This window comes from Drosophila arizonae, chromosome 5 (genome assembly GCF_054131065.1).
Source record: "Drosophila arizonae isolate 15081-1271.41 chromosome 5, UAZ_ARI_1.0, whole genome shotgun sequence".
NCBI classification, from domain to species: Eukaryota; Metazoa; Arthropoda; class Insecta; order Diptera; family Drosophilidae; genus Drosophila; species Drosophila arizonae.
In genome coordinates, this window is record NC_142925.1 from 14,750,796 (window position 1) to 14,778,663 (window position 27,868).

The 27,868-nt window shown below is 40.7% G+C and overlaps 7 protein-coding genes and 1 long non-coding RNA gene across 10 annotated transcripts; 6 read left to right on the forward strand and 2 right to left on the reverse strand.

Annotated features, from left to right (window-relative positions):
• Positions 1-3: 3 nt before the first annotated feature.
• d4 (double PHD fingers d4) lies at positions 4-3,046 on the forward strand. The gene is made up of 3 exons (XM_018010012.2): positions 4-676; positions 1,498-1,764; positions 1,829-3,046. Exons 1-3 carry the CDS (start codon positions 250-252, stop codon positions 2,617-2,619), a joined length of 1,485 nt encoding a protein of 494 aa, XP_017865501.1. The 5' UTR covers positions 4-249; the 3' UTR covers positions 2,620-3,046.
• Positions 3,047-3,188: 142 nt separating this feature from the next.
• On the forward strand, positions 3,189-4,863 carry LOC108615516 (uncharacterized). Its single transcript, XM_018010045.2, has 4 exons — positions 3,189-4,056; positions 4,123-4,367; positions 4,434-4,544; positions 4,613-4,863. The coding sequence occupies exons 1-4, from the start codon at positions 3,934-3,936 to the stop codon at positions 4,758-4,760; spliced, it is 627 nt and encodes a 208-aa protein (XP_017865534.1). The 5' UTR covers positions 3,189-3,933; the 3' UTR covers positions 4,761-4,863.
• LOC149268553 (uncharacterized) lies at positions 4,816-5,279 on the reverse strand. The gene is made up of 2 exons (XR_016270323.1): positions 5,140-5,279; positions 4,816-5,078 (listed from the first exon to the last, which is right to left on the reverse strand). It is a non-coding gene; the product is annotated as an uncharacterized LOC149268553 (long non-coding RNA).
• Positions 5,280-5,558: 279 nt separating this feature from the next.
• On the forward strand, positions 5,559-8,775 carry LOC108615487 (presequence protease, mitochondrial-like). Its single transcript, XM_018009998.2, has 2 exons — positions 5,559-6,124; positions 6,189-8,775. The coding sequence occupies exons 1-2, from the start codon at positions 5,559-5,561 to the stop codon at positions 8,698-8,700; spliced, it is 3,078 nt and encodes a 1,025-aa protein (XP_017865487.1). The 3' UTR covers positions 8,701-8,775.
• A 97-nt stretch (positions 8,776-8,872) lies between these two features.
• Positions 8,873-12,709, forward strand: LOC108615486 (presequence protease, mitochondrial). 2 transcript variants are annotated; one of them, XM_089470350.1, is made up of 3 exons: positions 8,873-8,998; positions 9,329-9,944; positions 10,005-12,709. In XM_089470350.1, the coding sequence occupies exons 2-3, from the start codon at positions 9,367-9,369 to the stop codon at positions 12,529-12,531; spliced, it is 3,105 nt and encodes a 1,034-aa protein (XP_089326476.1). In that variant the 5' UTR covers positions 8,873-8,998; positions 9,329-9,366; the 3' UTR covers positions 12,532-12,709. The 2 variants fall into 2 exon arrangements, with proteins under 2 accessions (XP_089326476.1, XP_017865485.1); XM_018009996.2 differs by having other exon boundaries at positions 8,922-8,998; positions 9,113-9,944.
• On the forward strand, positions 8,909-15,053 carry LOC108615500 (uncharacterized). The gene is made up of 3 exons (XM_018010022.2): positions 8,909-8,998; positions 12,932-14,133; positions 14,202-15,053. Exons 2-3 carry the CDS (start codon positions 12,934-12,936, stop codon positions 14,352-14,354), a joined length of 1,353 nt encoding a protein of 450 aa, XP_017865511.1. The 5' UTR covers positions 8,909-8,998; positions 12,932-12,933; the 3' UTR covers positions 14,355-15,053.
• A 646-nt stretch (positions 15,054-15,699) lies between these two features.
• RYa (RYamide) lies at positions 15,700-27,614 on the reverse strand. Of its 2 annotated transcripts, none has more exons than XM_018010034.2 (4): positions 27,477-27,614; positions 16,489-16,660; positions 16,085-16,421; positions 15,700-16,028 (listed from the first exon to the last, which is right to left on the reverse strand). In XM_018010034.2, exons 2-4 carry the CDS (start codon positions 16,637-16,639, stop codon positions 15,947-15,949), a joined length of 570 nt encoding a protein of 189 aa, XP_017865523.1. In that variant the 5' UTR covers positions 16,640-16,660; positions 27,477-27,614; the 3' UTR covers positions 15,700-15,946. The 2 variants fall into 2 exon arrangements, with proteins under 2 accessions (XP_017865523.1, XP_089326501.1); XM_089470375.1 differs by having other exon boundaries at positions 27,416-27,608.
• Positions 18,895-19,923, forward strand: LOC108614945 (uncharacterized). The gene has a single exon (XM_089470373.1). It carries the CDS (start codon positions 19,051-19,053, stop codon positions 19,867-19,869), a length of 819 nt encoding a protein of 272 aa, XP_089326499.1. The 5' UTR covers positions 18,895-19,050; the 3' UTR covers positions 19,870-19,923.
• Positions 27,615-27,868: the final 254 nt, after the last annotated feature.

Genomic DNA, 27,868 nt, shown 5'->3' on the forward strand with positions numbered 1-27,868 from the left:
TGGCACAAACTGCATATGTACGCGGCAACCCTGCAGAGTCTCTTGTTTTGTGGCATAAAAACTTGTTTGCGAAAGCAAACGAGGAAAAAATGTGTCTTTCTGGTGTTTAAATCAGCGTGGATTGCCGAAAATCATAACCCCTCACTGTTTGAGCGCGCTCTTCGTTTGTTTAATCCGCAGTAACTAAATACAATATTGTTTATAACGGGTGCGTCGCGTTGCATTTACACGAACGCCGACGGTAACAATATGGCTTCCGAAATCGCGGTAGTAAACATTGGAAACTTTGAAAAGATTCAAAACTTTTTAAATGATACCGCATACAAGGAGATACTCGAGAACAGCGAGAACTTCAACACGCGGCTGTGCATCGAGCGGCGGCTGCGAATGCCGTTCCTCGATCCCCAGACTGGCGTCGCACAGACGCATTGCGCTCTTTTTATGAAGCGAAAGCAGCGGATGCCCGGCTTTCGACATGGCCAAATCTACACGTATCCCTCGGCACGATGGCGCAAACCTAAGCGCCAATATTTACTTAATCCACACCATAGCTACCGCGCCTACCAGTACCGCGAGCACCATCTGACCCACCAGCACCAGCATCAGCACCATCACGTGCCGCCGTCTGGTCCTGGAACGGTCAATGCACGTGATCATCATCAGACGGAGAGTGCAGGTAGGATATACAAGAGATACACTTAAAGATATCATACACACCCATGCTTGCACACACACTCACGCACATGCACCCAACAAAACTCGTAGTAAAATCAATAAATCTCTTACAATTGTTTTTGCATTTGTGTTCAGTCACATCCTTACCCACCACCCGCACTACCAGCTCTGCATGGTGGTGTCCTATAGTTGCCAAAGTCCTAAAGCTGCCAAATAATAACAAATTTAAGAAATGCATAAAAAGTGATGTTTCGATTATTTGCTAAATAATTAAGACTTAAAATTAATTGGCAATTAAATAAACATTTTTGAAATATTCGAAACAATATAAATTTATTATTTTTGATCATTATATTGATGAATATTATTGTGATATGGTTTTACAATTATTTATTAACTTATTAATTAATTTATTAAAATTGTTAACCATAAAATATCAATTATTCCAATGTCAATAAATAATTTTCAACTGCATATCATTCAAATTGGCCCACTGTTCAATTAGAACTGCTAAACATGTGTGAGGCTTTATGAAGCTGCACATTCTATACGTGCATACACACATACATATATACATATAAATATAAATGTATTCATGTAAGTGTGTGTGTGTATTGTTGTATGTGTGTACACAGCGCGTAGCCACCCCATAAGAAAAAGCTGCAAGCATATTTACAATGCGTATTGGGGGCTGATTTATATATATTGCCATTGTATGTATGTATGTATGTATGATTGGCAAACACAAACATACATACATACATAGAACATGCATGCATATGTATGTTTACACATATTTATTCGTATTCTACTTTGTTGCAGCCATTGTGGCCACAGATGGCAATTCTATGGGCGCTTCAGGGGACAATGATAGCAAGGACTCTCATGCAAATGCGGAGAAAGATTGGTTCCATGAGGACATGGACTCATCGCATTACCATCACGCCGATGACTATGAAGACGACTTTGACTCTGACAATGACTTTGATGAGTCGTACAGCAGTAGAGGAAAGCGCAAGCGTGGCTCACGACCCCGCCGTACGAATGCAAATGTGGATGGCACACCGAAGCGGGGACGCAAAGGTGGCGGTAAGAAACACTTGTGGCCCAATTGTGTGGCCAAGTGCTAATTAGAGCCTTCACTCTCTTGCAGGTAATCGTCGTCGGAATGCAGCTGAAGGCGATACACCGGATCGAAGGAGGCGTGGCGGTGCTGGCAATAATGCAAATACTTCGGCTGCAGCTGCAGCGGCTGCCGCGGCCGTGGCACACGCAGCCAGCACAGCGGCGGCAGCAGCTGCCACTGGACTATACACAAACCACTCTAACTCAGCATCACCAATTCCCATTATCGATGAGACCTCACAGTCGGCTTTGGTGATGACGCCCACGCTACCCACATCGTACGAAAAGTCTTCTCTCAATGATGGTGGCGCCTCAAACGACTCAATCCCTTTGGCCACCATGGCTAGCATGGCTAGCATGTCGACAACGACTACTGCTACTCCAGCTATATACGCAACGGTAAACGCGCCACCAGCTAATCCATTGGCTAGTCCCAAAAAGCCCAAGCTACGAACGGAGCGTGAGGTGGCACAGCCTTCGCCCTACTGTGACTTTTGTTTGGGCGATCAGCGAGAAAACAAGAAAACCAATATGCCCGAAGAGCTAGTGTCTTGCTCCGACTGTGGTCGTTCTGGTCATCCATCGTGTCTGCAGTTCACGCCCAACATGATAATATCGGTGAAGCGCTACCGCTGGCAGTGCATTGAATGTAAATATTGCTCGATCTGTGGCACCTCCGACAATGACGATCAGCTGCTTTTCTGCGACGACTGTGATCGCGGCTACCATATGTATTGTCTGTCGCCGCCTTTGGTAACTCCACCCGAGGGCTCTTGGAGCTGCAAGCTCTGTATGGAGGAGTTCCACAAGCACAAGTAAAATACAATAAACAATTGAAGAGAGAACAAAGGCGTCGGTCGGTCGTTCGGTGGATTTGTGGGTCGATCGGTATCATTGTAAATGTATTTTTTATGTTTTCACTTACATGCAGCTTTCGAAATTACGTATGCCTAATTTAAATTGTCATTTAAGTATTCCTTAGTAAGTCTCTAAGCTTATGTACCTATATAATTTAATGATTTTGTATTCGTAACTACGCTTAAACGGAACGCCCCAAGTATTCTAAGTATTCCCAGACTTCCGCGCTAAATGAATTTACAATGTTCATTATATAAGGTCATTATTAAGCGAATCCAATCCTTGTCGTATCATTTATTTACAAAGTTTTTATGTAAATCTTATGAGAGTAATCTATGAAATTATAATTAACATAATACCAATAAATACTGCATGCCTTTTTGCATAATTCACTGGGTCTCGTTTCTCAATGCCGATAATATGATAAATTACGTTGAACAGACTATTGATACCCTGTATAATCTAGATTACATATATATATATTATTGTATAATATTATATGGTTTGTTAATAGGACTTCTGTCTATGTTCAAGAAACAAAACATGCGCGAGATTTTTTCGAAACTATAGTCTATTTTAAAGCTTAGCATTTGATTTGATAATTCCAAATAAAAAAATTGTTTATCGGTTAAGATACAAATTCTTATTTTGATATTATTACTATTTAAAATTAAATCACACCATGCTCGGTTTAATTATTATCAAATTGTTTTAAGATTCTGATAGTATTTTTATTTTATTATTGACAAAAGGTATTTGAATAGGTTTGCTTTTATTTAAGTTTACAGAATTATATCTCATCAACAAACACTCCAATTCGAACGAAATTAATTTTGTTTTATAAAAAATTTTAAAACGTAATTAAATATAATTTGTAATTAATTTTGTAACGGTAATAAATAGTTTTTTAGTTTTTATAAAAGATAAATAGAGCTAACAAATTTTAATTCAATTTTATATTTATTGTTTTCATTCTTTTTTATTTTTATTTAACTTCAAATCAAATTTCTGTTAGCTTGAAAATAAAATTATTTTGCCCATAGAAAACAGGTGGAAATTTCGCGCAATGGTCAATGCCTCGGGTTTGTTGATGTGAAAGCCTTTCACAACACCCAAGTGTGAATTAAAGACTAATTTCAATGTAGCTCAACAATTTGGTGAATGCTCTAACTAATAGTTCTAATTAGAGTTCTAGCAGAGGACTACTAATTGCCAAGATGCAACTCAGGTGGTTGCAGTTGCCAAATTGCCGCTAGGTGCACTTAGTCCGTCGCAATGCGTTGCATCGTGTGGTACATCTCGCTGCTGGCTCTGTCCAGCTTGGTATTGGCTGCTCGGTTGGGTGGGCGCACCAAACGGTTTCTCATCTTTCCACGTCAATCGCCCACAAGACATCTGGTAGAATTCAAATTATAATTTACTTAAACCAAATGTGATTGAGCTTCTCCATGTTTTGTTTTGTAGTTTATTGCGGGCATAGGCATTCCCGCAGATTTGTCCTATGAATCCTTGGTGATTGGTCATGTACTTAAAACCGAGTTTTTTCTGCCCTACAATGCCACCGTATACAGGCAAAATCCCTATTTGCCGGAATACAAACACCAGAGTGTTCCCATAAATACTAATTTGAATCAGTTGCGACTGTTGCAAAAGCAGCCAAGCCATTTGCGTTGGCAGATTTATGCATACATTGAGCACATGTTGGATAAGTGAGTAATTTATAAGTATACATGTATATGTATATATGTATGTGTATATTTTCATATCAATTCCAGTTATGGCTATAATGGCCACGAGTGTATGCTGCAAGCTATTTGTGAGGCGAACACAATTCAGTTCTCAAAGGACTTTAGCGTGGTGCAGGAGCTGTTGCACGTGCTCTTCGCGTAAGTTTTAATAAATGAATGCCTTATAAATATTTTATAAAATAACTATAATTTATATATAACAACAGGCCCTCCACCTCCCTGAATGCAGCTGCTCCCGAGGCATATGACTTCACTTTGGCCGAGAAGGCAAGCACAAAGTCGAACAGTTGTGAGATCTATGATTGTAATCTGAAGCTACTTGATTGGTTTTCTCAAGTAATGCACATAATTTGAAACACTTTAAATCTTGAATAAATTAAATATGTATTTTTATAAAGAAATTAAAAAATTATTATAAATAAATATATCTTTTATTCATAAATATGACAGCGAAAATTCTTATTTTATTACATTACAATATTGGAAATATTGTGGAGCTTTCAATGAGAAGAGATTTTTTGGTGTAAAATTCGAATCTTCCCACCCAAAGTCTGTAACAAAATTATTTGTTTATTACATCTTCTGAGTGCGCCTAATATCTGTGCCATCAGTGTAATCAAACTCTTTTCACTATCAAACACACAATTATAGCTAAGCAAAGCCCAACCAAAACTGAAAATAAAAAAAATAAATAAATAAAAACAAAGGAAGCATGAAAACTCAAAGAACTTGCTTGGTCTTTTCAGATTATCATAGATGCAATCGCCGCATTTCTTGAACTTTCTGACAATGCACTCGGCCATCACTGCATATTCCTCAATTCCAATACGAAATTACGTTATAAGATCGGAGAAAACGATCCAAATTTAGAATTTTTATTCCGATTTCTGACATATATTTATCAGAGCTGGTGAGAACTAAGAGACTAGAAAATCAAATAAAAAGAAACTACAATTTCCAGACTTATAGATTTAGAAATTCATTTTGTTCTCAGCTTGTAGCCTATAAAATGTATGAATCAGAATTTATAGAACCCTTTCGAACAGATTAATACAAATTTTTCATTAATTGTTAATTTCCGGTTTAAGTAAATATATAAATATATACACATAGTGCATAAGAATTCAGTAGGTAGATATTTTATTGAGAGCAATGCGTAGATCAGTTAAATACTTGAATGGAGTACCCCGATCACTGCGTCGAGCTCTGCATGAGACGCCTGTGGCCAGAAATTTGTCCTTTTTAGTTGAGGATATTGTGCGGGGATACTGTGCCGAGGCTTCATCCCATAGAGAAAGTCCACAAGTTGTCACTGAGCGTGACTATAAGTACAAGGAAGGCCAGTTCTATCATGGATTCCAGTGTGAGCGAGTCGAGTATATCCCCGACTTCGAGCTGACGTCCCACACGCTGCGGCACAAGGAGTCGGGCCTGGAGCTGTGGTACATAGATCGCAACGATACAAATAATGTATTCTCGATCAATTTTCGGACTCCACCCGAGGACTCAACGGGCGCGGCGCATGTCCTGGAGCACCTGGCCTTGAATGGCTCCGCGAAGTATTCAGTTCGCGATCCATTCTTCAAAATGCTGAATCGATCTGTCGCCACCAATATGAATGCACTGACTGCGCCAGACCAAACCGTGTACATCTTCTCCTCCAGAAATGAGACGGACTTCAGAAATATTCAGCGTATTTATTTGGACTCTGTGTTCAGGTGAGTCCTATGAAGCTTTGTATATGTAAGGAGTCCCTAAAGCATCTCTCTCCTCTCCCTCCAGGCCAAATCTGCTTTACTTGGACTTCCTCCAGGAGGGCTGGCGACTCGAGCACAGTCATGTGCATGATCGACAATCGGAGATTATCATCAAAGGCATCGTCTACAACGAAATGATTGGCATATTTTCAGAGAATAGCCGATTGTTCAGAAAAGGTCTCATGAGCAACTTGTTGCCAGAACTCGCCTACAAGTACACAGCTGGCGGAGATCCACTGGAAATACCCAATTTAACGCACTCCAAATTGGTTCAATACCATCAGAAATATTATCATCCGAGCAATGGGCGTATTTTTTGTTACGGCTCCTTCGACCTAATGGAAACTCTGGAAGTCCTCAATGAGGAATATCTATGCGACTATGATTCCATCGACACGTCCTACAGTTATATACCGCTCCATTCGCGTTGGTCCTTCCCCCGTAACGTCCACTTGCCATGTCGTCTGGTTAACATGGGCGTTTCCAAGGAGAAGCAAAGTCAAATAGGCTGCGCGCTGTTGATGTGCGATAGGACCGCCGTGCAAGAGGTGTTCGAGCTGAATGTGCTGACGGAGCTACTGATTCGTGGCCCAAACTCAGCCTTCTACAAGGGCCTGGTTGATCCCAACTTCTCCGGGGGCTTCAATAGGCATACGGGCTACTACTTCACCAGCCGAGATACGTACTTTGCTGTGGGCCTGCAGGATATACGCATTGCAGACTTTGACAGATTCCACGAGCTGTTCCAGCAGACGATCCATAAAACAATTATTGAAGGATTCGATCCCAAGCATGTGGAGAGTGTTCTGCATAATCTGGAGCTGAATGTCAGGCATCGGAGGGCAGACGATGGTAACAATATCCTATTCAACTCGATGGCATTGTGGAATCATGGCGGTGATGTCTTTGCCAATCTGAGAATATCGGAAATGATGGGCCGACTGCGTGCCAGACTAAGGGATAACAAAAACTATTTACAGCAAAAAGTTGAACAATATTTCCTCGCCAATTCGCACAAGCTCACGTTGACCATGTCGCCGGATGAATCGTATAGTGAGAACTTCCGGAAAGCCGAAAAGAAGTTGATACAACAAAAAATCAATGAACTCAGCCCAGAGAAATTGAGCAAAATATATCAGAATGGCCTTGAATTGGAAGCGGCTCAAAAAGCTAAGGAAAATACGAACGTATTGCCCTGCCTTTCGCTGGACGACGTTGAGGAACCAATGGGACATCCCCAACTGACGGAGCAACGCATTGAGAGCGTGCCCACCCAACTGTGCAAAGTGCCAACCAATGATATCACCTACCTGAACTGCCTTTTCAATATCACGGCCTTGAGTCACGACGATGCCATGCTCGTGCCTCTCTTCTGCAGTGTGTTCAAGAATATGGGCACCAGGAAGCACGACTTTCGGGAATTCGACAAAATGATTCTATCGAAAACGGCTAACTTTGACTTCAAGCTGAAAGTTGTGGAAGATGTTAAGGATGGCAAGTCCTATAAAATTGGCTTGCTGATGACGACCTACGCCTTGGATAAGAATGTGAAGGACATGTTTGCTCTATGCGAGGAGCTGCTTCTTGACTTCGAGCTAGACGATACGGATCGCCTGAAGATGCTCATTGAAAACTATATATCCAAGCTATCCGTAGGCATTGCTGTTTCTGGGCACACATATGCCATGCTGTGCTCCGCTGCACTGGTCAGTGATGCTGGCAAGCTGAAGTCCCATTTACTGGGCATTGATCACATCGACTTTATGAAAAGGTACACTCAACAGAATAGTACGGAGGAGATCCGTGACAGATTAAAGGCCATTGGAGCAAAAGTGTTCAGCAAGAGCAACATGCGTGTGGCCATCAATACCTCGGAGGCTTTTCAACCAACCGCTCTGGAGCATTATCGAACTTTTCTGAAAAAACTACCAAATCTCAAGAATATGAATAAAAGGAGTCAACTGAAATTGTTCAAGCCGAGCTTTCACCATTATGCTGTGAATTTTCCTGTTAACTATTGCGCCAAATCATTCTTCGCAGTGCCATATTTGCATGAAGATCATCCGGTGCTGCGTGTGCTGGCCAAACTCATCTCGGCCAAGTATCTGTTGCCTGTGGTGCGGGAGCAGAATGGAGCTTATGGTACGGGCGCGAGAATTGGTTATGATGGACTCTTCCACTTCTACAGCTATCGTGATCCGCACTCTACGAGGACTTTGGATGTATTTGACAAAACGTATGAGTGGCTGGCAGCCATGAGCGATAAGCTGGATTACCAGATGTTATTCGAAGCCAAACTGGGAGTGCTGCAATTGCTCGATTGGCCAACAGCGCCTGGTGAAGTTGGTATGGATTACTTTATTTTAAGAGTCTCGCATGAGGAGTATTGCAAGTATCGTTCTCGCGTTCTAAGTGTAACTGCAGATGAGGTGCGCTCGGTAGTTGATAAGTACTTTAAAAAAGAGCCGCGTCATGTTGGTAAATGTATTTTAGGCCCGAAAAGCGAAAGATTAGCTTTCAAATTGCAGAACGCATGAAGTAACCATTGTGTAATTCTGAACATGTGTATTAAATGTAGATGTAAATAAAATATTCTTTGGTTAGCCGTTAAATGTAATTTTTCCTAAATTTAAACAGTTCAAATTCGATAGTTTACTCTAATAATCGTTTAAATGAACTTATTTAGTATTTTAGTCTCAATTAAAATACCTGAAAATACTAAGATCAATTTGCCTTTTGCAAATATATCGATAGACCTCAAGAATATTGACTGCTGAAATCTCATATGTAGTGTGCAGATGACTGAAGTTTAAAAGATTGTATTTCATAAAATTGGTAAGTTGCATTATCTTTCTGAGTGCAAGCTGAAAGTATAAAACATAAAATAGATTTAGTGTTTGGAATTTTAATCAGATTGTATGTCAAAATAAGTAAATTTATCGTATACAGAAAGGCACACAATATAAATTAAGCGAATACAGCCACACACATACAAATATACAGGCACACCTATTTATATGCATACACGTAAAACGCAATGAATGCCGGCTGATGTAACTGAAACTCGTGTCGTGTTTTATGTTGGTTTTTATTTAACTAATGTCGCTTGTGTTGTGTTGATCTGGATAACATCTGCAACTTGTATTGTGTACTTATCATTTATAGACTCGCACAAACGAACACACAAACAAACGAAATAAAATATGCTCACACGTCTGCAATGGTTGAAGGCGTTGCCGCGCCCACTCCAAGTGCTGCCTGGGCAGACGGTTCGACGATGCTTCAAGTCAACTCAAGTCACACTCAACGAGGGCAAGAGAGGCCCCAGTGCGGAATCAAAACTAGCGCTAGACGGCGATCTGCCCCATATTATGGGGGATCGCAAATACAAATATAGCGAAGGCCAGGTGTACCACGGCTTCCAGTGCGAACGCATCGAGTATATACCCGACTTTGAGCTGGTCTCGTGTACGCTGCGGCATTTGGGAACGGGGACGGAGCTTTGGTATATCGATCGGAATGATACGAATAATGTATTTTCCATTAATTTCCGTACCACTCCGTTCGATTCGACGGGGCTGCCGCACATATTGGAGCATCTCGCGTTATGTGGATCCAAAAATTTTCCAGTTCGTGATCCATTCTTTAAAATGTTAAATCGTTCGGTTGCTACGTTCATGAATGCCATGACTGGACCGGACTACACGTTATATCCATTCTCAACCATGAACGAGGTGGACTTTAGGAATCTACAAAAGATTTACTTGGATGCTGTATTTAGGTGAGTTGTACCTAAAATAAATTTGCTAATTTTAATTGACCGTTTTTTACGATATTATAGGCCAAATTTAGCTTACTTGGACTTTTTGCAAGAAGGATGGCGTCTGGAGCACAAGGAATTGAACAATCGCGACTCTGAACTAGTTATCAAAGGCGTTGTCTACAATGAAATGAAGGGAGCCTTTTCGGAGAATTCGCAGGTGTTCATACAAAATCTGCTTAACAATATGCTGCCAGATCACACGTATGGCTATGTGTCTGGCGGCAATCCACTGGAGATTCCCAAATTGACGCACACGGATTTGGTTAAATTCCATCAGAAATACTATCACCCAAGCAATGCGCGCATGTTCTGCTATGGATCATTTGACTTGTTGAAAACACTGGCATTTGTCGATAGTGAATATCTGTCCGAGCATTCGCGCATAGATAATTCCTATAGCCGAATACCAAATCAAAGGCCGTGGTCACAGCCACGCAACGTACACATTCCCAGTCGACTGGACAGCTTGGGCGCCACCTTCGATAGGCAGAACCAGATAGCTATTGCGCTGCTGATGTGTGATTCGACCGATATACAGGAGAGCTTTGAATTGAATGTCTTATCCGACTTATTGATTCGTGGACCCAACTCGGCTTTCTATAAGAGCTTAATAGAGCCAAATTTCTCCGGAGGCTACAATCAAAGTACGGGCTTTTCCTCGGATTGTAGGGATACATACTTCGTTGTGGGTCTGCAAGACCTAAGGGTCGAAGACTTTAAACGATTCAACGAACTTTTTGATCAAACTGTGCACAAAACCATCGAAGAAGGCTTTGAAGCTCAGCACATTGAGAGCATTCTGCACAACTTGGAATTATCCCTGAAGCATCAGAGCCCCCACTTTGGAAATGCCCTGTTGTTTAACTCGACGTCTCTGTGGAATCATGATGGTGATATTGTGAGCAGCCTACGGGTGTCGGAGATGATAGCCCAGTTACGCTGCTGCCTTAAAGAGAATAAAAAGTATCTCCAGCAGAAAATGGAGAAGTACTTCGCAAATAATACTCATAAGCTTACGCTAACAATGTCACCGGACGAAATGTATGAGGAGAACTTCAAGCAGGCTGAGGCCGAGATGCTGAAACAGAAAGTGAGTGCACTCGACTCCAAAAAGCGCAAAGAAATATATACGAATGGCCTTAAACTGGAGGCCTCTCAAAAGGCCAAGGAGTGCACTGATGTCTTGCCGTGCCTAACGCTGAACGATGTTAAGGAACCGCCCAAGTTACCAACGATAGAGACGAAAACAATTGTTGATGTTCCCACGCAACTGTGCAAAGTGCCCACCAATGAGATTTCCTACCTTAAGTGCCTGTTTAATATCACGGGCCTGAGTCGAGATGAACTTATGCTTATCCCACTATTCAGTAACGTCATTGACGATATGGGCACCAGCAACCACAATTTCCGTGACTTCGACAAGCTCGTTCTTTCGAAAACCGCTGGCATTGACTTTAAGCTGAACTTCGTTGAGAGTGTAAAGGATGCCAAGTCGTATCAGATGGGCCTGATGATGACGACGCACGCGCTGGATAAGAATGTGAAGGATATGTTTGCGCTGTGCGAAGAGCTGCTCCTCAACTACAAGCTAGACGACACGGATCGCCTGAAGATGCTGATTGAAAACTACATTTCTAATATATCAGTTGGAATCGCCAGCTCCGGTCACTTGTATGCCATGTTAAGTGCCGCTGCGCTGGTCAGCGATGCTGCCAAACTGAAATCCCTGTTGTCCGGCGTTGATCACATCGACTTCATGAAGAAGTATGTGGAGCAACACAGCACAGAGGAGATCCGTGACAGATTGAAGGCTATTGGAGCGAAGGTGTTCAGCAAGAGCAACATGCGAGTGGCCATCAATACCTCGGAGGCCTTTCAACCAACCGCCCTGGAACACTACCAGAACTTCCTGCAGAAGCTGCCCACGCTCAAGGATATGAATAAGAAGAATGAACTGAAACTGTTGGAGCCGAGTTTTCAGCACTACGTCATGAATATTCCTGTCAACTACTGCGCCAAGTCATTCTTCGCAGTGCCATACTTGCATGAAGATCATCCGGTGCTGCGCGTGCTGGCCAAGCTCGTCTCGGCCAAGTATCTGCTGCCCGTGGTGCGGGAGCAGAATGGAGCTTACGGCGCTGGTGCGAAAATAGGCTCCGATGGCATATTTGCATTCTTCAGTTATCGGGATCCGCACTCCACGAAGACACTGGACGCCTTTGATAAGACCTACGATTGGCTGCTGGCGGAGAGCAATAAGCTCGATCAGCAAACGCTTTTCGAGGCAAAGCTAGGAGTACTGCAGCAGCTGGACTCACCCACAGCGCCTGGAAACATCGGCATCGACTTCTTCCTCTACGGCGTGTCGCAGGAGATGTTTGTGAAGTATCGATCCCGCGTGCTGTCCGTAACACTTGACGAACTGCGATCCGTTATCGACAAGTACTTCAAGGAGGAGCCCAAACACGTTGGCAAATGTATTTTAGGACCTGCAAACGAAAACTTAGAAGAGGAAACTAAACTGAAATGGAAGATCATATCCTAAATGAGGCGCATTGCAAATCCATAAATCTGACTGTATATACATATAGATAACCATAAGCTACAGTTGTTCTATTTCTATTTTATATACTTTGTTTCTTTTGTGTAAGTTTTTGTTTTCCCCAGCGAAAGCAGTTGATTCTGTATGTTAACGATAATTAAAGCAAGTTGTCTTTGTTAAATGGCTTTCTGTTTATTGAGACCTGATTTATAAATATATAAATATATATTGTTAATAAATAATACGTGGGTTTAGTATTTACTAAGGTTGAGGAATTTTAAGATTTAGAATTCAATTGAATCAGCAGGCATTTAAATACAAGTCGAACTCCTGTCCAATTAGAATACAAGACTTATGATTCACTTTCCATTACAATCCAATTGGATTTGCTTCTCTTCCTCAGCCATGTCTTTGCCGAGGGGCTTCTCCACTGATGCCGCATATTTTGGAGCTGCTGTGGACTTTTTGCATCGTTATGCGTGGATATATCGCGAAGCGAACACATCCTGCCTCAAGTCACTCGATGAGATGCCTGCCTATATGAAGGACTATTTCCTGGAATTATCAAATGAGCAGCTTAACAGATTTCCATTTGTGCACGAGGCGTTGGAGGACTGCCCCGAGGAGGTGCTACGCTTTCGCCAAGAGATTGCAAATTTGACGCCCACTCAAGCAGCTGCCCCAGCTGCAGGCGAATCGCCCAGAAGATCCAAGAAAAACAATTGCAAAATGTCAATCAAGAAATCGCATGAAATTGATAAGTTGGCCTCACACATACATGAGCACTGTCTAGACACAAGGGGCATCATCGACCTGGGGTCTGGGCTGGGCTACCTGAGCGAGGCGCTGCTCCAGTTGAGTGACAATTATCTGATACTCGGCCTGGAAGCCGAGGAGCAAAGGGTACAAACAGCGCGAGAGAGAACTACGAATTCCAATTCGATTAGCTACGAGCAGCTCCTCATCACAGCCGACGCCAGCTGCTGTGCTCGCATTCAGGAGCATGCAGCTGCGCTGGGGCTGGAGCGGGCGCCCACTGCAATCGTTGGCCTCCATGCCTGCGCCGACTTGAGCATCAGTGCAATGCTCCTGTTCCTGCGAATGCCTCAGGTGCGCTGCCTTCACATTATGCCCTGCTGCTACCACAAGCTCGCGTTGAGTGAGGATGGTGCCTCCTTCGTCAACTTTCCGCTGAGCAAAGCTCTGAGGGAAGCCATGTCAGCTGTTGCCGGTCCAGCTCGCTGCTTCCATCGACCCTTCCTGCGCTTGGCCTGCCAGCAGACCAAGTCCCGCTGGCAAAGTGACGCCCGGACTCATGTGGCGCATGGCAGCCAAATGTTTCAGCGTGCTGTCGCTGCAGCGCTCTGCGATGAGGATGAAACGACCAGAGTCAGGAGGCAAGAGAGGCCACAGACTGACTGCCAAGATCTGCAGACATTCGCCAGCATTCAGCAGAAATATCAGCTGCACTCACGGCAAACGGGGCTGGGCCTGGACTGGCGACCCGAGCACGCGCGCCGCTTTGATGCAATTAGCCAGGTCTATGGCCATGGGCGTGGCGCCCGTCTGGCGGAGGCTTTGACCTGCCTGCAGGCCAGCATCCAGGTACTTTGCTCATTACTTGTCATCAACCAGGCCATCAATTGACTCAATGTATTCCCTCTTTCACTCAGGTGCTCTGCGAGAATGTCCTACTGTACGACCGTCTGTGCTACCTGCAGGAGCTGGCTGCAGTGCAGCAATTGGGGCTGACGGTGCGCTATGAGAAGTTGTTTGATGAGAAGCTATCGCCACGCTGTCACGTTCTGATTGCCGAAAAGTTGTGATGCGGGCGGCAGACAGAGAGGGAGATAGAGGCAGCTAAGGAAGCTACCAGATGACATTGTTGCCAATGCCACTTAATACAATTAGCAAGCACTTTGCCGCTAGCTTAACATATATATATCTCCATATCTCTCCCACTCTCCCTCTGTAGCTCATGTGGAGATGGAGTACTCCGGCGTTTACCGCTATCCGTTGCCAACAATTAAAATCAATGCCAGCTAAGGCAAACTTTTGCTTTGCGCCGACTTAATTTCTAGCATTTCTGCATTCGTCGCTCGCCCAAGAAGGCATTTCAGGTGTAAGTGCTCCGCCTTTTCGCGCTCATTACTTGTATCGGTGCGGGCCTGGCTATGATAATTAAATTTCTTGTACTACTTACGCCGACAAACGTGCCGCATACAAACATATACATCACCTGTGCCTGTGCCTGTGCCCCTGCCCGTTGTATATATGTATGTACATAAGAGAAATATGTCAGCCCGCAGAAATGCATTAGCAGCAATGGAAATTGCTTTGCTATGGCCGAGATTTTTCCGATGAAACAAAAACATTTAAGAATTTAAATGAATTGAGAAGCTTGAATGGCCCAAGGGAAGAATGTGTAAGCATTAATATAGTTACTGTTTATATTGACCTACATCTATATGGCGTTTAAAGAGTAAAGGTTTTTGGATGAAATATAATAAAACAATTGAAACTTAGGTGGAGAAACTTTTTTGAAATATTATAAAAGAGCAGATTATAACAAACATAATCTCCAATATAATATAGTCTGATATATACATATAAAAATGACTTCAGCTTATAGAGTCTCTAAAAGCTGAGCAGAGTCAAGCTGATTATATTTAATGAACAGTTCCAAAGATATTGCTCTTAATCTTTATCTTTATCATATTGACGCTCACTTCTTATAGAGTAGAATTATTATTGACCTCCTCGACCTCTCTCCAACTGTCTTCTGAGATGAACTGCAGAAGGAATGTCTGATGAATTGCAAACGAACTTAAAATATCTCGGCAGATCATCAAAGATCAGCAAAGAGTTAAACATCTATTTATGTATATATCTGTTTGCCTTTATTGAACGTTACATTATTAGTTAGGAGCGAAAGAGAGTAATACATGCATAATGGAAGTTATTCATATGCATCACATCATCACATCATATGTAAGTATGTATGGGTTATTCATATGCGAAGCTAAAGGATCCTTTATACCCAGTGAATGGAACTGTACTGTATTAAGCATTAAAGTACAATTTGTTAATATATATAATTATGTATACATATATAGATATATGTATATATGTATATATTCAGTAAACCTATTATGTTATTTGATACAGATGTATTTATGCACTTTCATATTTTATTGTATGCTTACTTATTTACACAGTTATTGTTGGGTATTAAAACTTTTCCAGCCCCGTTAAAAATTTTAATACCATTTAACAAGATTAAAGAATGTGTTTGTGTGTGTGTATGTGTGTGTGGGTGTGTGGGTGTGTGGGTGTAGCTGAGAAGCTAATGGATAACAAGGATATTTAACTAGCCAGAGAATCGTCTGCCAATGAATGCGTCATGCCATGCCATGTCTTACTTCACATTGTTGCTGGCATCCTCCGAGCCTATACTATTGTTGTCCAGTCCCATGTTCAGTCCCAGGTTGAGCTCCTCACTGCCAAGGATAAGCCATATGTAGCAAATGCAGATATTCGATTCTTGAGAACTTACGAATTGGCATTGCTGCAGCGATAGAAGTTGCTGATGCCCGTGTAGACGCAGGACATGGTTCGAGCTCTGCTGCTGGGCTTCTCATTGCTGGCTTCGTTGGGCTCCCGTTCGGCCTTGGCCAGGCCCAGACCCAGGCTGTTCTGTTCGTAGGGCGAGAGGTATTCATCGCTGCGTTTGCCGTAGCGCGAGCCCAGAAAGAATCGATCGTTGCGCGGCACGATGATTAGGCGTCGCGTCTTCGAGGTGCCCATGCCATTGCTGACGGCGCCATTGCCACTGGAGCGCCCATAGCGACTGCCCACAAAGAACGACGGACGCTTGGCCAAACTGGGGAACTCTGCGAAAAAATGCGAAAGACAAATTGCAACTCCAATTTAACAAAGCCAATCCGGCTGATAGCTAACCGTTGTCCTTGTGCAGCTCAGTGTCGACATACGCCGCATCCGGGTCAGCTGCCCAAACACCTTGCGCCAGGAAGGCCACAAAGGTGAGCAATAAAATGCCTATAAAAGATTTTCGTGACTTGCTCTGGAATGCCATCGACGGGGAGGACATGCTGGCAAGCAGATTTGCGCTCTGAAATGAAATAAATTCAAATCAGCATCTTGGGGGCGAATGATTGGGCGTGTGTGTGGGCGTGTGTGTGTGGGTGTGGCCATTAAATGCATAATAACTAAGGTGATATGCTTCTTCGGGTTATCTCAACAATATATCGGAGTAACAAAAACCATATTTCTTGAGGATGAGATGAGCTGAGCGGAGCTATGGACACAGTATATGAATAATTAGTGTGAGAAAGATTTTTCTGTATTGACCTTTTATTAGCTAAAAATCTTAGTGAAGGTGTCCTTTTTTTTTTAATTAAAATACATTTTTTTTTTTTCATTTAATTATTATTTTAATAATTTAATCATATTTCAATCATAATTGAGTACTTTTCATTTATATATTTCAAATAAATTTAGAAAGAAAAGTTTTGTGAAAGTTATATAAAAACTATTGTTGATTCATATTCAACAATATTAATTCAATATTAAATTCATATTTTATTTGAAATTTATTATTTTAATATTTACATATTTACTGTGTTATTTATATAATTTGCTCAATTTTAAGTGAGCTTTAATTTTATATTAAGCCCAATAAATGAATAAATAATTAAGTATACGTATATCAATTACATTAAACAATATATTTTGCCTTTTACCCCTCAGTCTACCCTACTGCCCTTCCTCCAATAGTCCATCCATTGCTTTTGCACTTAAAATTAGTTAACATAAAGCAACTTAATATAGTTATATGCCCCGTCTCTGTCGCACCGCTGCAACACCTGTAAGCCGGCATCTGCGGCATCAGCTTGTCTTATTCAATTTGTATTCATTAATACGAGTAAAAGTAAAATTCGAGTTTGTCCAGGAGAGAGCCTGACGACGTGCATTAATGGTAATTACAATCGCTGCCGTTGGCCAGCCTGAAATGTTTGGCAGCTGAGCTGAGGGCTGAGGGCTAAGGGCTGAGAGCTGAAGCTGAACTGAGCTGAGATGAGCTGCATCATTTGTATCGAGTGACGCCTCTGTCTGCTCTGTGTTTTTCAGGTGTAATACCTTTGGACACGTATATTGTGCTGCGTGGCTCTTGCGCTATAATTAAATTTTATTTTTTCATAACATTAATAAAGGCACAAAAGACTGCGGCACCCACGCACCTACTTATATAGATTTATGCCTGTCCATATGAACACAGCGAAGAACACTGGACATACATAATGCCTTCAGTCAAGTGCAATAATTGAAAGTGAATGAGAATGCGGTGGGTGAGTAGTGCAGACTACAAAATACCCTGTAGTCGAATTAGAGCTGCTGTTAAATTGAAGATGAAGCTGAAGTAAAGCTGTTATTATTCATTCTACCAGTGCAATAATTGAGATTAATATGAAAGAGTGAATGTTAGGAAAATACTCTGAAGTATTTATGAGCAGAGCTGCTTTTTTACTAATTCTGCAAACACGTTAAATAAAAATAAAATTTGATAAGATTGTTTGAGTACTGAAATGTAGCTGCTTTTACGTTCATTTTGCAAATGTAGTTCATAAAATAAAATAATAATAATAATTAAATAAATATAGACCTATATATATATAAGTTAAGAATGAGAGCAAGGCTTTGAGAGGAGCTCCTGTCTCACTCATGCTGCAAAGGCAATAATTGAAAATAGAGTAAGACTATATTAGTTGAGAATGAACTACTGGAAATACACTTAAGTTGGAGTAGAGCTGCTTTCATTCAATCGTTTCACTTAATCTGAGTTTGCTATTGAAGATAATGAAAGAGCAGAGAATGCCCAGAAGAGCTGCAGTAAAACTCAATTCTAAGCGGACTCTCAATCTACATACGCCTTTACAGAATAAACTTCAGTTCTAGCTTTAAATGCCTTTTAATGACATTATGTAAATCTTTATGTATGCTAAAGCCCAAGGATTTTCTATTTGTCATATGAGTAAAGGGAGATATTCAATAAAGATAAGTTATAATAATGTATTAAATATATATATTTCCGATATGCAATTGAGTCTGATTCAGTTTGTCTAGAGACTTGTACTTATATCTGCCTCTTATTTAGGCACAACAACATCGTCAGCCTCAAATCCCGTTTAAATAAAACAGAAATTGGGTTACGATAGCCAATGAAGTCGATGATGAAAGCCGCAATGATCCATCGCGTTAGCTAAGCTTTTGATAATTGGGAGCAGCCTTTCATTTCCTTCTGGTCTTCATGAAATTGAGGCAGTTATAAAATCAGTTACCACAGCGATAGAGCCCAAATTGGCGATGCCAACGCCTACGTGAGTGATTAGCCCAGCAGCAACAGCAGCAGAAGCAGCAGCAACAGTTGCTGCTATAAATAGTAAATCCCTCAGCAGAGGAATTCAGTAGGCGACAGGGAGCAGCATTCGAATCTATAGCAAAATGCAATTCACAATCAATCAAAACTCACAAGGAGCAAGAATGTTGCCTCTTCTCCTGCTGGCTCTGGCAGTTGCAGTCGGATGCAGTGCGTCCGAGGAGAAGGCGCTGCCGAAGCGTAGCATTGGCGATGTATCCATTCCCTGGGCAGCCACGAGTGGCGGACAATTCGGCAGCGCCTGGAACACTGGCGGCTGGGCTGGCCATCTGGCGGGCAGCAGTGCCGCCTGGAGTGCTGGACATGCTCCGCTGAAGACTGCCCCGTCGCCCAGTGAAGTGGCCAATGCCATTGCGGCTGCCAAGCAGGCGTCGGCCAATGTGCTGATTGCCCAGCAGCAGATGCAGGCGGCCAAGGAGAACGTGCTGAATCAGCAGCGCATTGCCATGGAGAAGGAGACCCATGCCGCACTCCTGACCCAGAAGTCGGAGGCAGCTGCGGCCATTCAGCGCTCGGAGGCGGCCTCTGCTGCCTCGGCTGTGGTGCTGGCCCAGCAGCGTCTGGCCGCCTCCAAGGCAGCCGTTGCCTATCAGCAGCGCATCGCCGCCGCTCGCGAGGCTGAGGCTGCCTCGGCGCTGCAGCGCTCCGCTCATGCTGCCGCCGCCGAGATCCAGAAGACCGAATACGAAGCAGCCAAGTTCGGACAGTTCACACGTAACGGCAATGCCGGCGCAGCCCATCACCTGACGATCATCAAGGATGCCGCACTCTCGCCCATCACTGCCGGCACGAATCATGTGCCCAATCTGGAGACCATTGGCCTGACACCCTGGCTGCATGGCAATGCCCACCACAACCCAACTCCCGGCTCTGCCTGGTTGTAATACGAACAGACCTGATTATCTAAAAGACCTGATTATCTAAATATATTGTAAGCGCATTGAAAACTGTTGTTGTTTTATTCAGTTCTTTAAAGGATTAGTCAGGCTTTAGGTGGCTAGCAGAGTAGTTGTTGCTCTTCCATATATAGAAGCTGGAAAGCCGCAACACATATGATATATTATTATATCATAAAGTTGTTTATTTTTTCAAGGCAGAAAATGTTGCCAATTTGACGTCATATTCCGCAATGGATTTTTTTTTTGGTCATGTGAGCTTAGGCTTAGCTTTTGGCTTAACAAATTTACAGTTGTCCGCTTAGAGCTTGGCCTATTGCACGTGTACTTATCATTTTTCTTCCTGTGGGTTGGCTCAAACAAACAAATTAATTACAGGCAATTGCGAGTGTCCAGTTTAGATCAAAATGCCAACCCGTTCTCCCTCTCTCTCTCTTTCTCTCTCTGTCTGTCTCTCTTTTTAGTCTGGCACGCTTCGGGGGAATATATATACTATTTTCCTTATATTTTGTTTTCTGTTTCTCGCTTCACGCCAACATGTTTTGCGAGTTGGTCTCGTTGGGGCGTGCCCTGACCTCAGCCAAAAGCTTTGGTGACAAAGGAGTAGCCGCTGCGTCCTCTGCGTCCCTGAAATTTGCGCACTTTTGGGACAAGTTTCTAGGGCCCCACCCTAGCTGCTTGTCGTCCCATTTTTAGTATGTTACTAACTAGTCTCGCTGCTCGCCCTCTAATTTGCAGCCAGTCCAAACCAAAGTTCAGTGTATGCGGTTACAAAGGCAGCGCAAAGTCGGAGCTGAAGCTCAACAGTTGTTCACAGTTTTTTCTCAATTATATATACGGTATATCTATGTATATCTACATATGCATTAAATGGATAACTGCATTTCCACCGCTAATGAGCCATAATTACGCTCATATCCTTGGGTATCTTGGGGAATTCCTTCCAAAGTAGATTTTTACGTCAGTTTTCGCTGTTTGTCAGCAAATTCTGGTTCACTGCTTTGTCCTGGGAGTTCATAATTACAGATATTATCAGTTGACCCATATTTGGAAATTTTTATATTAAATTAAAAACTAAAAATTAAAATTGATTTTTTTTTCTTATTTTAGGGGAGGATACTTACTAAAATTCTAAATATTTAGTATTTAAGATAAAAATCACTTGACTTTAATCATAATAATTTTTTACACTTTTTCTGCATGTTCATTTCAAATAAAATGATTAACAATTTTTATATTATTTTCAAAGAAATATATTGATCACATATTAATTGTTGCAACTACTAGAATCAATGTAAAGAATATATCATATACCAATATCAATATTTATATAGCATAAAACCTTCAACTTTTATCAAACAATTTCCCATTATAGTAGTTCTGCCATGCAATCAAATTTATCTGACTGACAGATATATATTTACTGATATATACCAACAGATATATATTATTATATATACATTCTATATCCTCTGTCCTTTGCCATTTATAAGTCGCAGGCAGTAGCAAAGCCTAGATCGCCTTTTAGAAAAAAATATTAAAGGTTAACTCTTTACGTAAATTTAGTTAATGATTGCTAGATAATAATAATTGGGTTCCAAATAGACTATGTAAGTAAATAAGTAAGCAAATGCCTATATAACAATCCCATAATTATCTTCCATGTCTAGGGACTTTTCAATAGCAAATAAAGTCCATTATTATTATCATTATTTTGGGAGCGATTAAATCACAATAAAATCTGCTGAGTGTTAACTATGAATATGAAACAGGCAGCAGGAGACGTGACAGTCGCTTTTTTGTTCTACAAAAACAATAACTGAGGCAATTTGCCTCAATGATTATTATTAGTAATTATTAGTTTGTCTCTTCTGAAAGTCAAAAACCTACACAACTCAAGTGGTCAATATCTCCACTAATCAATCCCTTCTCTTCTCTCATTTTAATATATATGCATATATTCCTAAGCGTTAATAAAAGGCGAGTCGATTGAAGTCAAGAGACCTAAAAAATTAGATAAGATTGGCCAAGGCCTGGTTTAACTCCTCAAGTTTTGTCAAAGTTATAAATATATAGTATACAATAAATATATAACAGCAGTTCAATGACCATTACTCCAATCCATAATCATTAAGTAAAACTCCCACTCGCTGGCCATACGAAATTTCAATTGACGAAATAAATTTCAACATTCTCTGAAACAATGTCTCCAAAAAGAACGAAGAGGCGAACGAGATGGAAAGGGAGGGGAAGGGAAGGCGTAGCGCGCCAAATTGTGTGGATTGGGATACCGTTAAACAATGGCGACATAGACAATGAAGCAGTGACACTGTGTGTGTGTATGTGCGTGTGTGTGTGCGTGTGCACGCATACATGTGCTTCATTGAGTTTGAAGCAAGACAAACAAATAAATTTTAATAGACGTCGCCAGGTGACAAACACCGTATTAACTCGCCCTAAATTGCAATTAGTGAAAATTTGGTAATATCGTAATTTTGGTAATTGAAGCTGAGGTGAACAGAAAACATTGCCGGCAAATCTCTTCGACTCGGACTGGACGTCACAGCCTCGAGCTGTTCGCGATTCCCAAGCCCAAATTGACAATTGGAGGCGTGTTAACTGGTTGCCCCACTTAGCTGTAAATGCGTAAATGCCGCTATCGTTACGCAGCTGCCGATAAGAGGCACCTGCCATTGATAACGCCACAGAGGCGAGGCAGACAGAATAGTCTGTGAATTTCCCAATTCCATAAATGCTACGCACACAGTAATTGAGTGAGATCTGTTTGTGGCTTCCTGATTTTCATAAATAAATGTAAATGTATATCACATTTTTATCAATTTTCTAGGGTGCCTCGCGTCGGTCATTAGTCACGTCAGGATAGTTTGACGCGTTTGTCTGGCACGGCTACGGTATGGCCAACACGTACAGGTGCGATGGCATTTAATTGCCCACAATCAAACATACATATACATACATATATCTCTCTATATACATATATGTACATATATATCTGATCAAGTTGCTGCGAATGTTTCTTAAATCAGCATTTATGGTTTCGTGTATCGTAAATACTGTTATTACAGACACGCCCACACATCTTCATGTGGCGAAAGGTAGCCAAAGGTAGGCAGCATTTGATTTGATAGCCTGGCCAATCGTTTAACAACGAAAAATCAAGGCAAAAACGAAGCAACCCCAAAAAACGGACACGTACGAAATTTGATTTGAATTTTTTATTTTTCTTTTTGGCTTTTTTTTTTTCTTTTTGGCTTTTTCTCTGCCTGATTTGTGCGTCAGCAAGAAAGCAGATGGCCAAGCGGCCCGAGCAGGAGCCAAGCAGTCCTTGGCTGACTGAAAATTGGTTGTTCCTTTGGCAGCAATTGTGGCATTAAGTTAATTAACCATCGCTGACTGAACTTGGCGGGTTTTTCTTTAAAAGACTTAGACAAAAGATGAACATTATTTTGATAGAATTTTAAAATAACCACCGCCAGCTAGTCGAGTGGCTGATTCAGCGAGCCACCCACACGAAATGAAGCTCGATTACAGATAATGATGGTGAGCGCTACAACTTCCAGAGAGGGGGAAGTCCCCTTCCACTCAATTGGCTTCTCTTACTTTTTGGTGTTTTAGCAGAGGGCATGATGCTTGTTTCATAATTATTGTATGTTATCTTTAATAGCATGAAATATATTTTAAAGCTATGCTTGTGGTATTTGTATATAAAGTATTTAGATAGCTATAACTTTGCTCAAGACTTTCATATAAAATATCAAGTTTTTGGCTTGTATAAGTGAGCTATGATATTATTGTATGTGTAATCTTTGAGAATGTTTTAAAATATCAAATGAATTCACAATGTATTAAAATATCAAGTTTTTATTTCAGTGCAGGCAAATATTTGTACACTTCTAGACCTAGACGTATACTTGATATTATTGGGGATTGAGAACAAATACTGAATACTACAAATTTTCTCAGACTAATAGCACCATGAAGATATGTAATTGAGACGTTTATTCTTCTTTAGAAGCATAGAAGAGTGAAACTAGATTTTTAGAGAATATCTGTTGCGAGTATTTAATATATTATTATAGAGTTTCTTCTTATAAATACTCCTAAGATGTATTATTTTTGTTTTCCATTATATATACTATATATATATACTATATGTATTTTTTTTTTTTTTTTTATATTCTCGAAATGCAGATATTTATAAATAAATATAATTAATGTAAAATATAAGAGTCAGGGTATCTAACCTCTGAAAATATTGCTTAAGGTATAAGCAAGCATATGTGCTTTACTAAAAAACCAAAATTACTATATTTATATATTTAAAACTTTCTCTAAAGCAGGCATATAATATATAAGTCTTAGTACATGCTCTAATCTAGTTTCAAATATACATCTGGGCGTAAGAGCATTTGATCTTTGGCACTTCTTTCACATTCGTAATTCATAACTGAGAGTTCAATTAAGATTTGAAGCACACAGCCTCAGCGCTGGTCGCTGACGTTGACGTGCCACACATTTAACATTTAAGTTAACAACATTTTTTGACAGCTGCTTTCAGCCAGGCTAAAAAGTGGGCGGCCACACGGCAGCTAGATTTAGGGCGCGGCATCATTAAATGTATTTAACCAGGCATGTTTGTGGACAGCAGACAGATAGCTGATGCAATTTCTAATGTGGATATGTAAACAGATATGTGAACAGGCAGAGGTAAAGCTAGAGAAGGTGGTAGAGAGAAAGGAGGAGGAGAGACAGGTGAGAGGCCTTAGGTAAGCAGAAGCAAGCAGATAGCGATTGGAAATTCTAGTAAAACAAATATGAAACCCTTTCCCCAGTTTTTTTTTGTATAAAAATAAATATGTCCTTAAGTAAATAGAAGAGGCAGTAGGTACCCCCACCCCCTCTCTCTCTCACTTCCTCTTGCTTTACCTCTGTGTGTTTAGCTTGATGGGATTTTGGGCTTGCCGCGACATTTTTTAAATGGATTTGCCTTTGGCAATGAATGTGCTACGCACTATCATAATGCCAGTCAGTCACTATTATTGTTTCATTGTTAAATGCAAAATAGCAAACAATTTGCATTTGCGTAGGTGTGTGCGTGTGTGTGTGTGTGTGTGTTCGAGCTGCATTTATCCGATAAGCAATTGCATTTCAATTCAATTTCGAGTAAATGGAACTAACGAATTTTCATTGTGCGCCTATCTCTCACGATTTATGCACAAATATGAAACCATAAATAATAAATATGCACAGGATATCGTAGTACAGGATTTAATCAAAAGGTGATTTAGTTGCGCGTGGGCAACAATTTAATACCCTGTTTAGATTCACACAGACTGAGCATTGTCATAGGTGATAATATATGTATATAAAACATATATAATATTCAGCGAGAGTTTCTTCGATTTCTTCTAAATTATGCCTAGAAGTGATTTATAATTTATATTCAATTAGTAACTTCTAATTAAATGATAACTGAAATCAAACACAAAGCAATTTAAATTACACAATGATAATATATATTGGAATAGATATGCTCTCAATGGCAACTGCAGCAAAAAGGTCGATTGTCATTCGACTCCAGGCCGCAGGGTATAGAAAGTGTTATGCAGAAAATTTGCATTTGGTAAGCTAACACCTCGAGATGGTCCTCGGCTGTAGCCCTTGCTTACTTCATTTCAGTTCAGGAAAATTGCAAGAAAAGAGACTATTATCGGCAGGAGCTGTCGCGTGCTGCCTGCAGCTGGGCGATGGGCGAGATGGTGGGCGGGGTGGCGACGAGTTGCGCAAAAGTTGGCACTGTGCACTGTGAAAACTAGCTCTATAAACAACCTGCCCGCAGCTACTGGCTAACAATTTATGAATATTGATTGACAGATTGTTGGATTGAAAGATGCTGCGACCTCAGGCTACGTCCGGGGCAACGGTAAACTTTTCTGCTTAGCCTCACTGAAAGGCAAACAAAATGCAGCCAAAAACATTTGTGCATATTTAATATTTATTATGTATGAAGCTGACTCATTGACTCTTCGACTCTTCTTCGACTCATCCTCGACTCATTTAGGCAACAGGCATTTGAGCCACTTTTTGTTGTGCTTAATATATATTCATTAGGCCTTCGGGGCAGAACTCATTGTTACCTGGGTCTCAAGGAAAACTTTTCTGAAGAGCCCAGCTAGAATATTCAATACAATAAGTAATTTCATTACTTCAACTAAATTTCTGTGTGTTTGTATGTACGCCTTTCTCTTCTCACGAAACTGACAAAAAAAAAATGCATATTTAGCAGTTTATAAATAATACAATTTGGTAATTTGCATTGAATAATATTTGTCTGTTCATTAAGCGAAAATTACAAAATTTGCGTCTTGCTCATTTCAGTAAATTTTCAATTGGAAATATATATAAATACATATTTATCAAGGAGTGCACAGGGTAGAGTGATATATTCGAGGGAATTTGAAGAATATCTTTCTATAGTTCCGACAAAAACATCTATGTATAAAAGGAGCAAAAATGGAAATTTGAATTGAAATTGTATGCTAAACAATTAGGGATCTATTAAACAGAAATTAACAATTTCATATGTTTGCGATCTGTAACTATAGTTCATAAACTAAAGATTAAAATTACAGAAAATCAGTAGCTAAGTAAATATGACAAAACTTTAATTGCAAGTTTATATTATTACTAAATTTCTGTTTCACTCTTAATCAAATTAATTATTTATTTTTAAACAATAATAAGAAAATATAAAACTGGTTAACTGTTTAACTGTCCGCGTAACAATTCTATAAATCTGAAGCGATAAATTGGTGAAGAATTATTAAAATTCCTGTATCCGGTAGGTCTATAATATAAATGAATAATAAATATAAGGTACCTAAAAGTATCAAGAGTATGCATCTATAAAGAATTTCATTTATAGACGTTTTATTCGGATGGCAGTAGAAAAGCTGAATTTAGCTTCAATTTCCTCGCAAGTAAATTATATATCTATTGTGCTTACATATCTCGCGGATTTTTAGAAAAATCTATATTCTATTTAACTGAATTCTATTCAATATGCGAAATATGGTAAAATAGTGGTATAGCAAATGGTTACGTATATATGATCATAAAATAGTGTTATAAATACTATGTCTTAATCAAAATTCAATTGAAGTAAATCCGCTTGATATCACTTTTCAGATATCGGATGTGCACTTTTCCTTTTAAAGTCTATAAGGATTACATCTACAGTTTGGCAACTGACTCTAGAACTAAGTGATTTTTAGTTCTACATCGACAAAGTCTTTAATACGATACAAATTTATAAGTATGTGTATAATTTGGCTAATACACATGCTCTCATTCTTTCATTTGAAAGGCTTATTTATGTTTAAATATGTGTATATTGACACGCATTTTTTTTTGTAAATAAAATTCAGTATCTTTCATCTACAATTTAACGATCTAACCACACAGTACAAATAAAGTCATAGTTAAGAATTTAAAATGGATCACGATTGCTTACATGAACTGACGAGCGATAAGGCTTAGCGAGGAACCGAGATTGAATTCGAAATGAAACTCACTTTTGCTAAAAATTGTAAATTCAAACTGCACCGCACTGCGCTTACGCTTCCTGCTGCCGCTGCCACAGGTAGCTCTGAATCGCCGAGCTTTGCTTGGCAAGTGATACGAACGTTTCAACACAACTCAACCGATGTGAATGAGCGCAGGTCCTTTGGTCGCCTTGGCTTTTATACCTAACGGAATGGGTGACGCGTCGCAGCGAAGCGTGCCAACAATACAGTGGGTAGTGCTCGCTGTTGGTATTGGTATGCAGATAACGGTAAACATAAAAGTGTCTTCCTGCGTGCATGAGTGTGTGTGTGTGCATGTGTAAATGAACTGCGCAACACCCTCGCTGGCCGATAGTGCTCGACAAGCAAGTGACTTTTGCTGTGTTTTTGTTGCGTTCGCA

Bases quoted from the DNA above. Each gene is read 5' to 3' on its own strand.
- d4 (XM_018010012.2), top strand. From the start codon at position 250: ATGGCTTCCGAAATCGCGGTAGTAAACATTGGAAACTTTGAAAAGATT. The intron at 677-1,497 runs GTAGGATATACA...ACTTTGTTGCAG, and splicing joins TCATCAGACGGAGAGTGCAG to CCATTGTGGCCACAGATGGC. The intron at 1,765-1,828 runs GTAAGAAACACT...ACTCTCTTGCAG, and splicing joins GCGGGGACGCAAAGGTGGCG to GTAATCGTCGTCGGAATGCA.
- LOC108615500 (XM_018010022.2), top strand. From the start codon at position 12,934: ATGTCTTTGCCGAGGGGCTTCTCCACTGATGCCGCATATTTTGGAGCT. The intron at 14,134-14,201 runs GTACTTTGCTCA...TCTTTCACTCAG, and splicing joins GCCTGCAGGCCAGCATCCAG to GTGCTCTGCGAGAATGTCCT.
- LOC108615516 (XM_018010045.2), top strand. From the start codon at position 3,934: ATGCGTTGCATCGTGTGGTACATCTCGCTGCTGGCTCTGTCCAGCTTG. The intron at 4,057-4,122 runs GTAGAATTCAAA...TTTGTTTTGTAG, and splicing joins AATCGCCCACAAGACATCTG to TTTATTGCGGGCATAGGCAT. The intron at 4,545-4,612 runs GTAAGTTTTAAT...ATATAACAACAG, and splicing joins CTGTTGCACGTGCTCTTCGC to GCCCTCCACCTCCCTGAATG.
- LOC108615486 (XM_089470350.1), top strand. From the start codon at position 9,367: ATGCTCACACGTCTGCAATGGTTGAAGGCGTTGCCGCGCCCACTCCAA. The intron at 9,945-10,004 runs GTGAGTTGTACC...ACGATATTATAG, and splicing joins TACTTGGATGCTGTATTTAG to GCCAAATTTAGCTTACTTGG.
- LOC108615487 (XM_018009998.2), top strand. From the start codon at position 5,559: ATGCGTAGATCAGTTAAATACTTGAATGGAGTACCCCGATCACTGCGT. The intron at 6,125-6,188 runs GTGAGTCCTATG...CTCTCCCTCCAG, and splicing joins TATTTGGACTCTGTGTTCAG to GCCAAATCTGCTTTACTTGG.
- LOC108614945 (XM_089470373.1), top strand. From the start codon at position 19,051: ATGCAATTCACAATCAATCAAAACTCACAAGGAGCAAGAATGTTGCCT.
- RYa (XM_018010034.2), bottom strand. From the start codon at position 16,639: ATGTCCTCCCCGTCGATGGCATTCCAGAGCAAGTCACGAAAATCTTTT. The intron at 16,422-16,488 runs GTTAGCTATCAG...ATTTTTTCGCAG, and splicing joins TGAGCTGCACAAGGACAACG to AGTTCCCCAGTTTGGCCAAG. The intron at 16,029-16,084 runs GTAAGTTCTCAA...TATCCTTGGCAG, and splicing joins CGCTGCAGCAATGCCAATTC to TGAGGAGCTCAACCTGGGAC.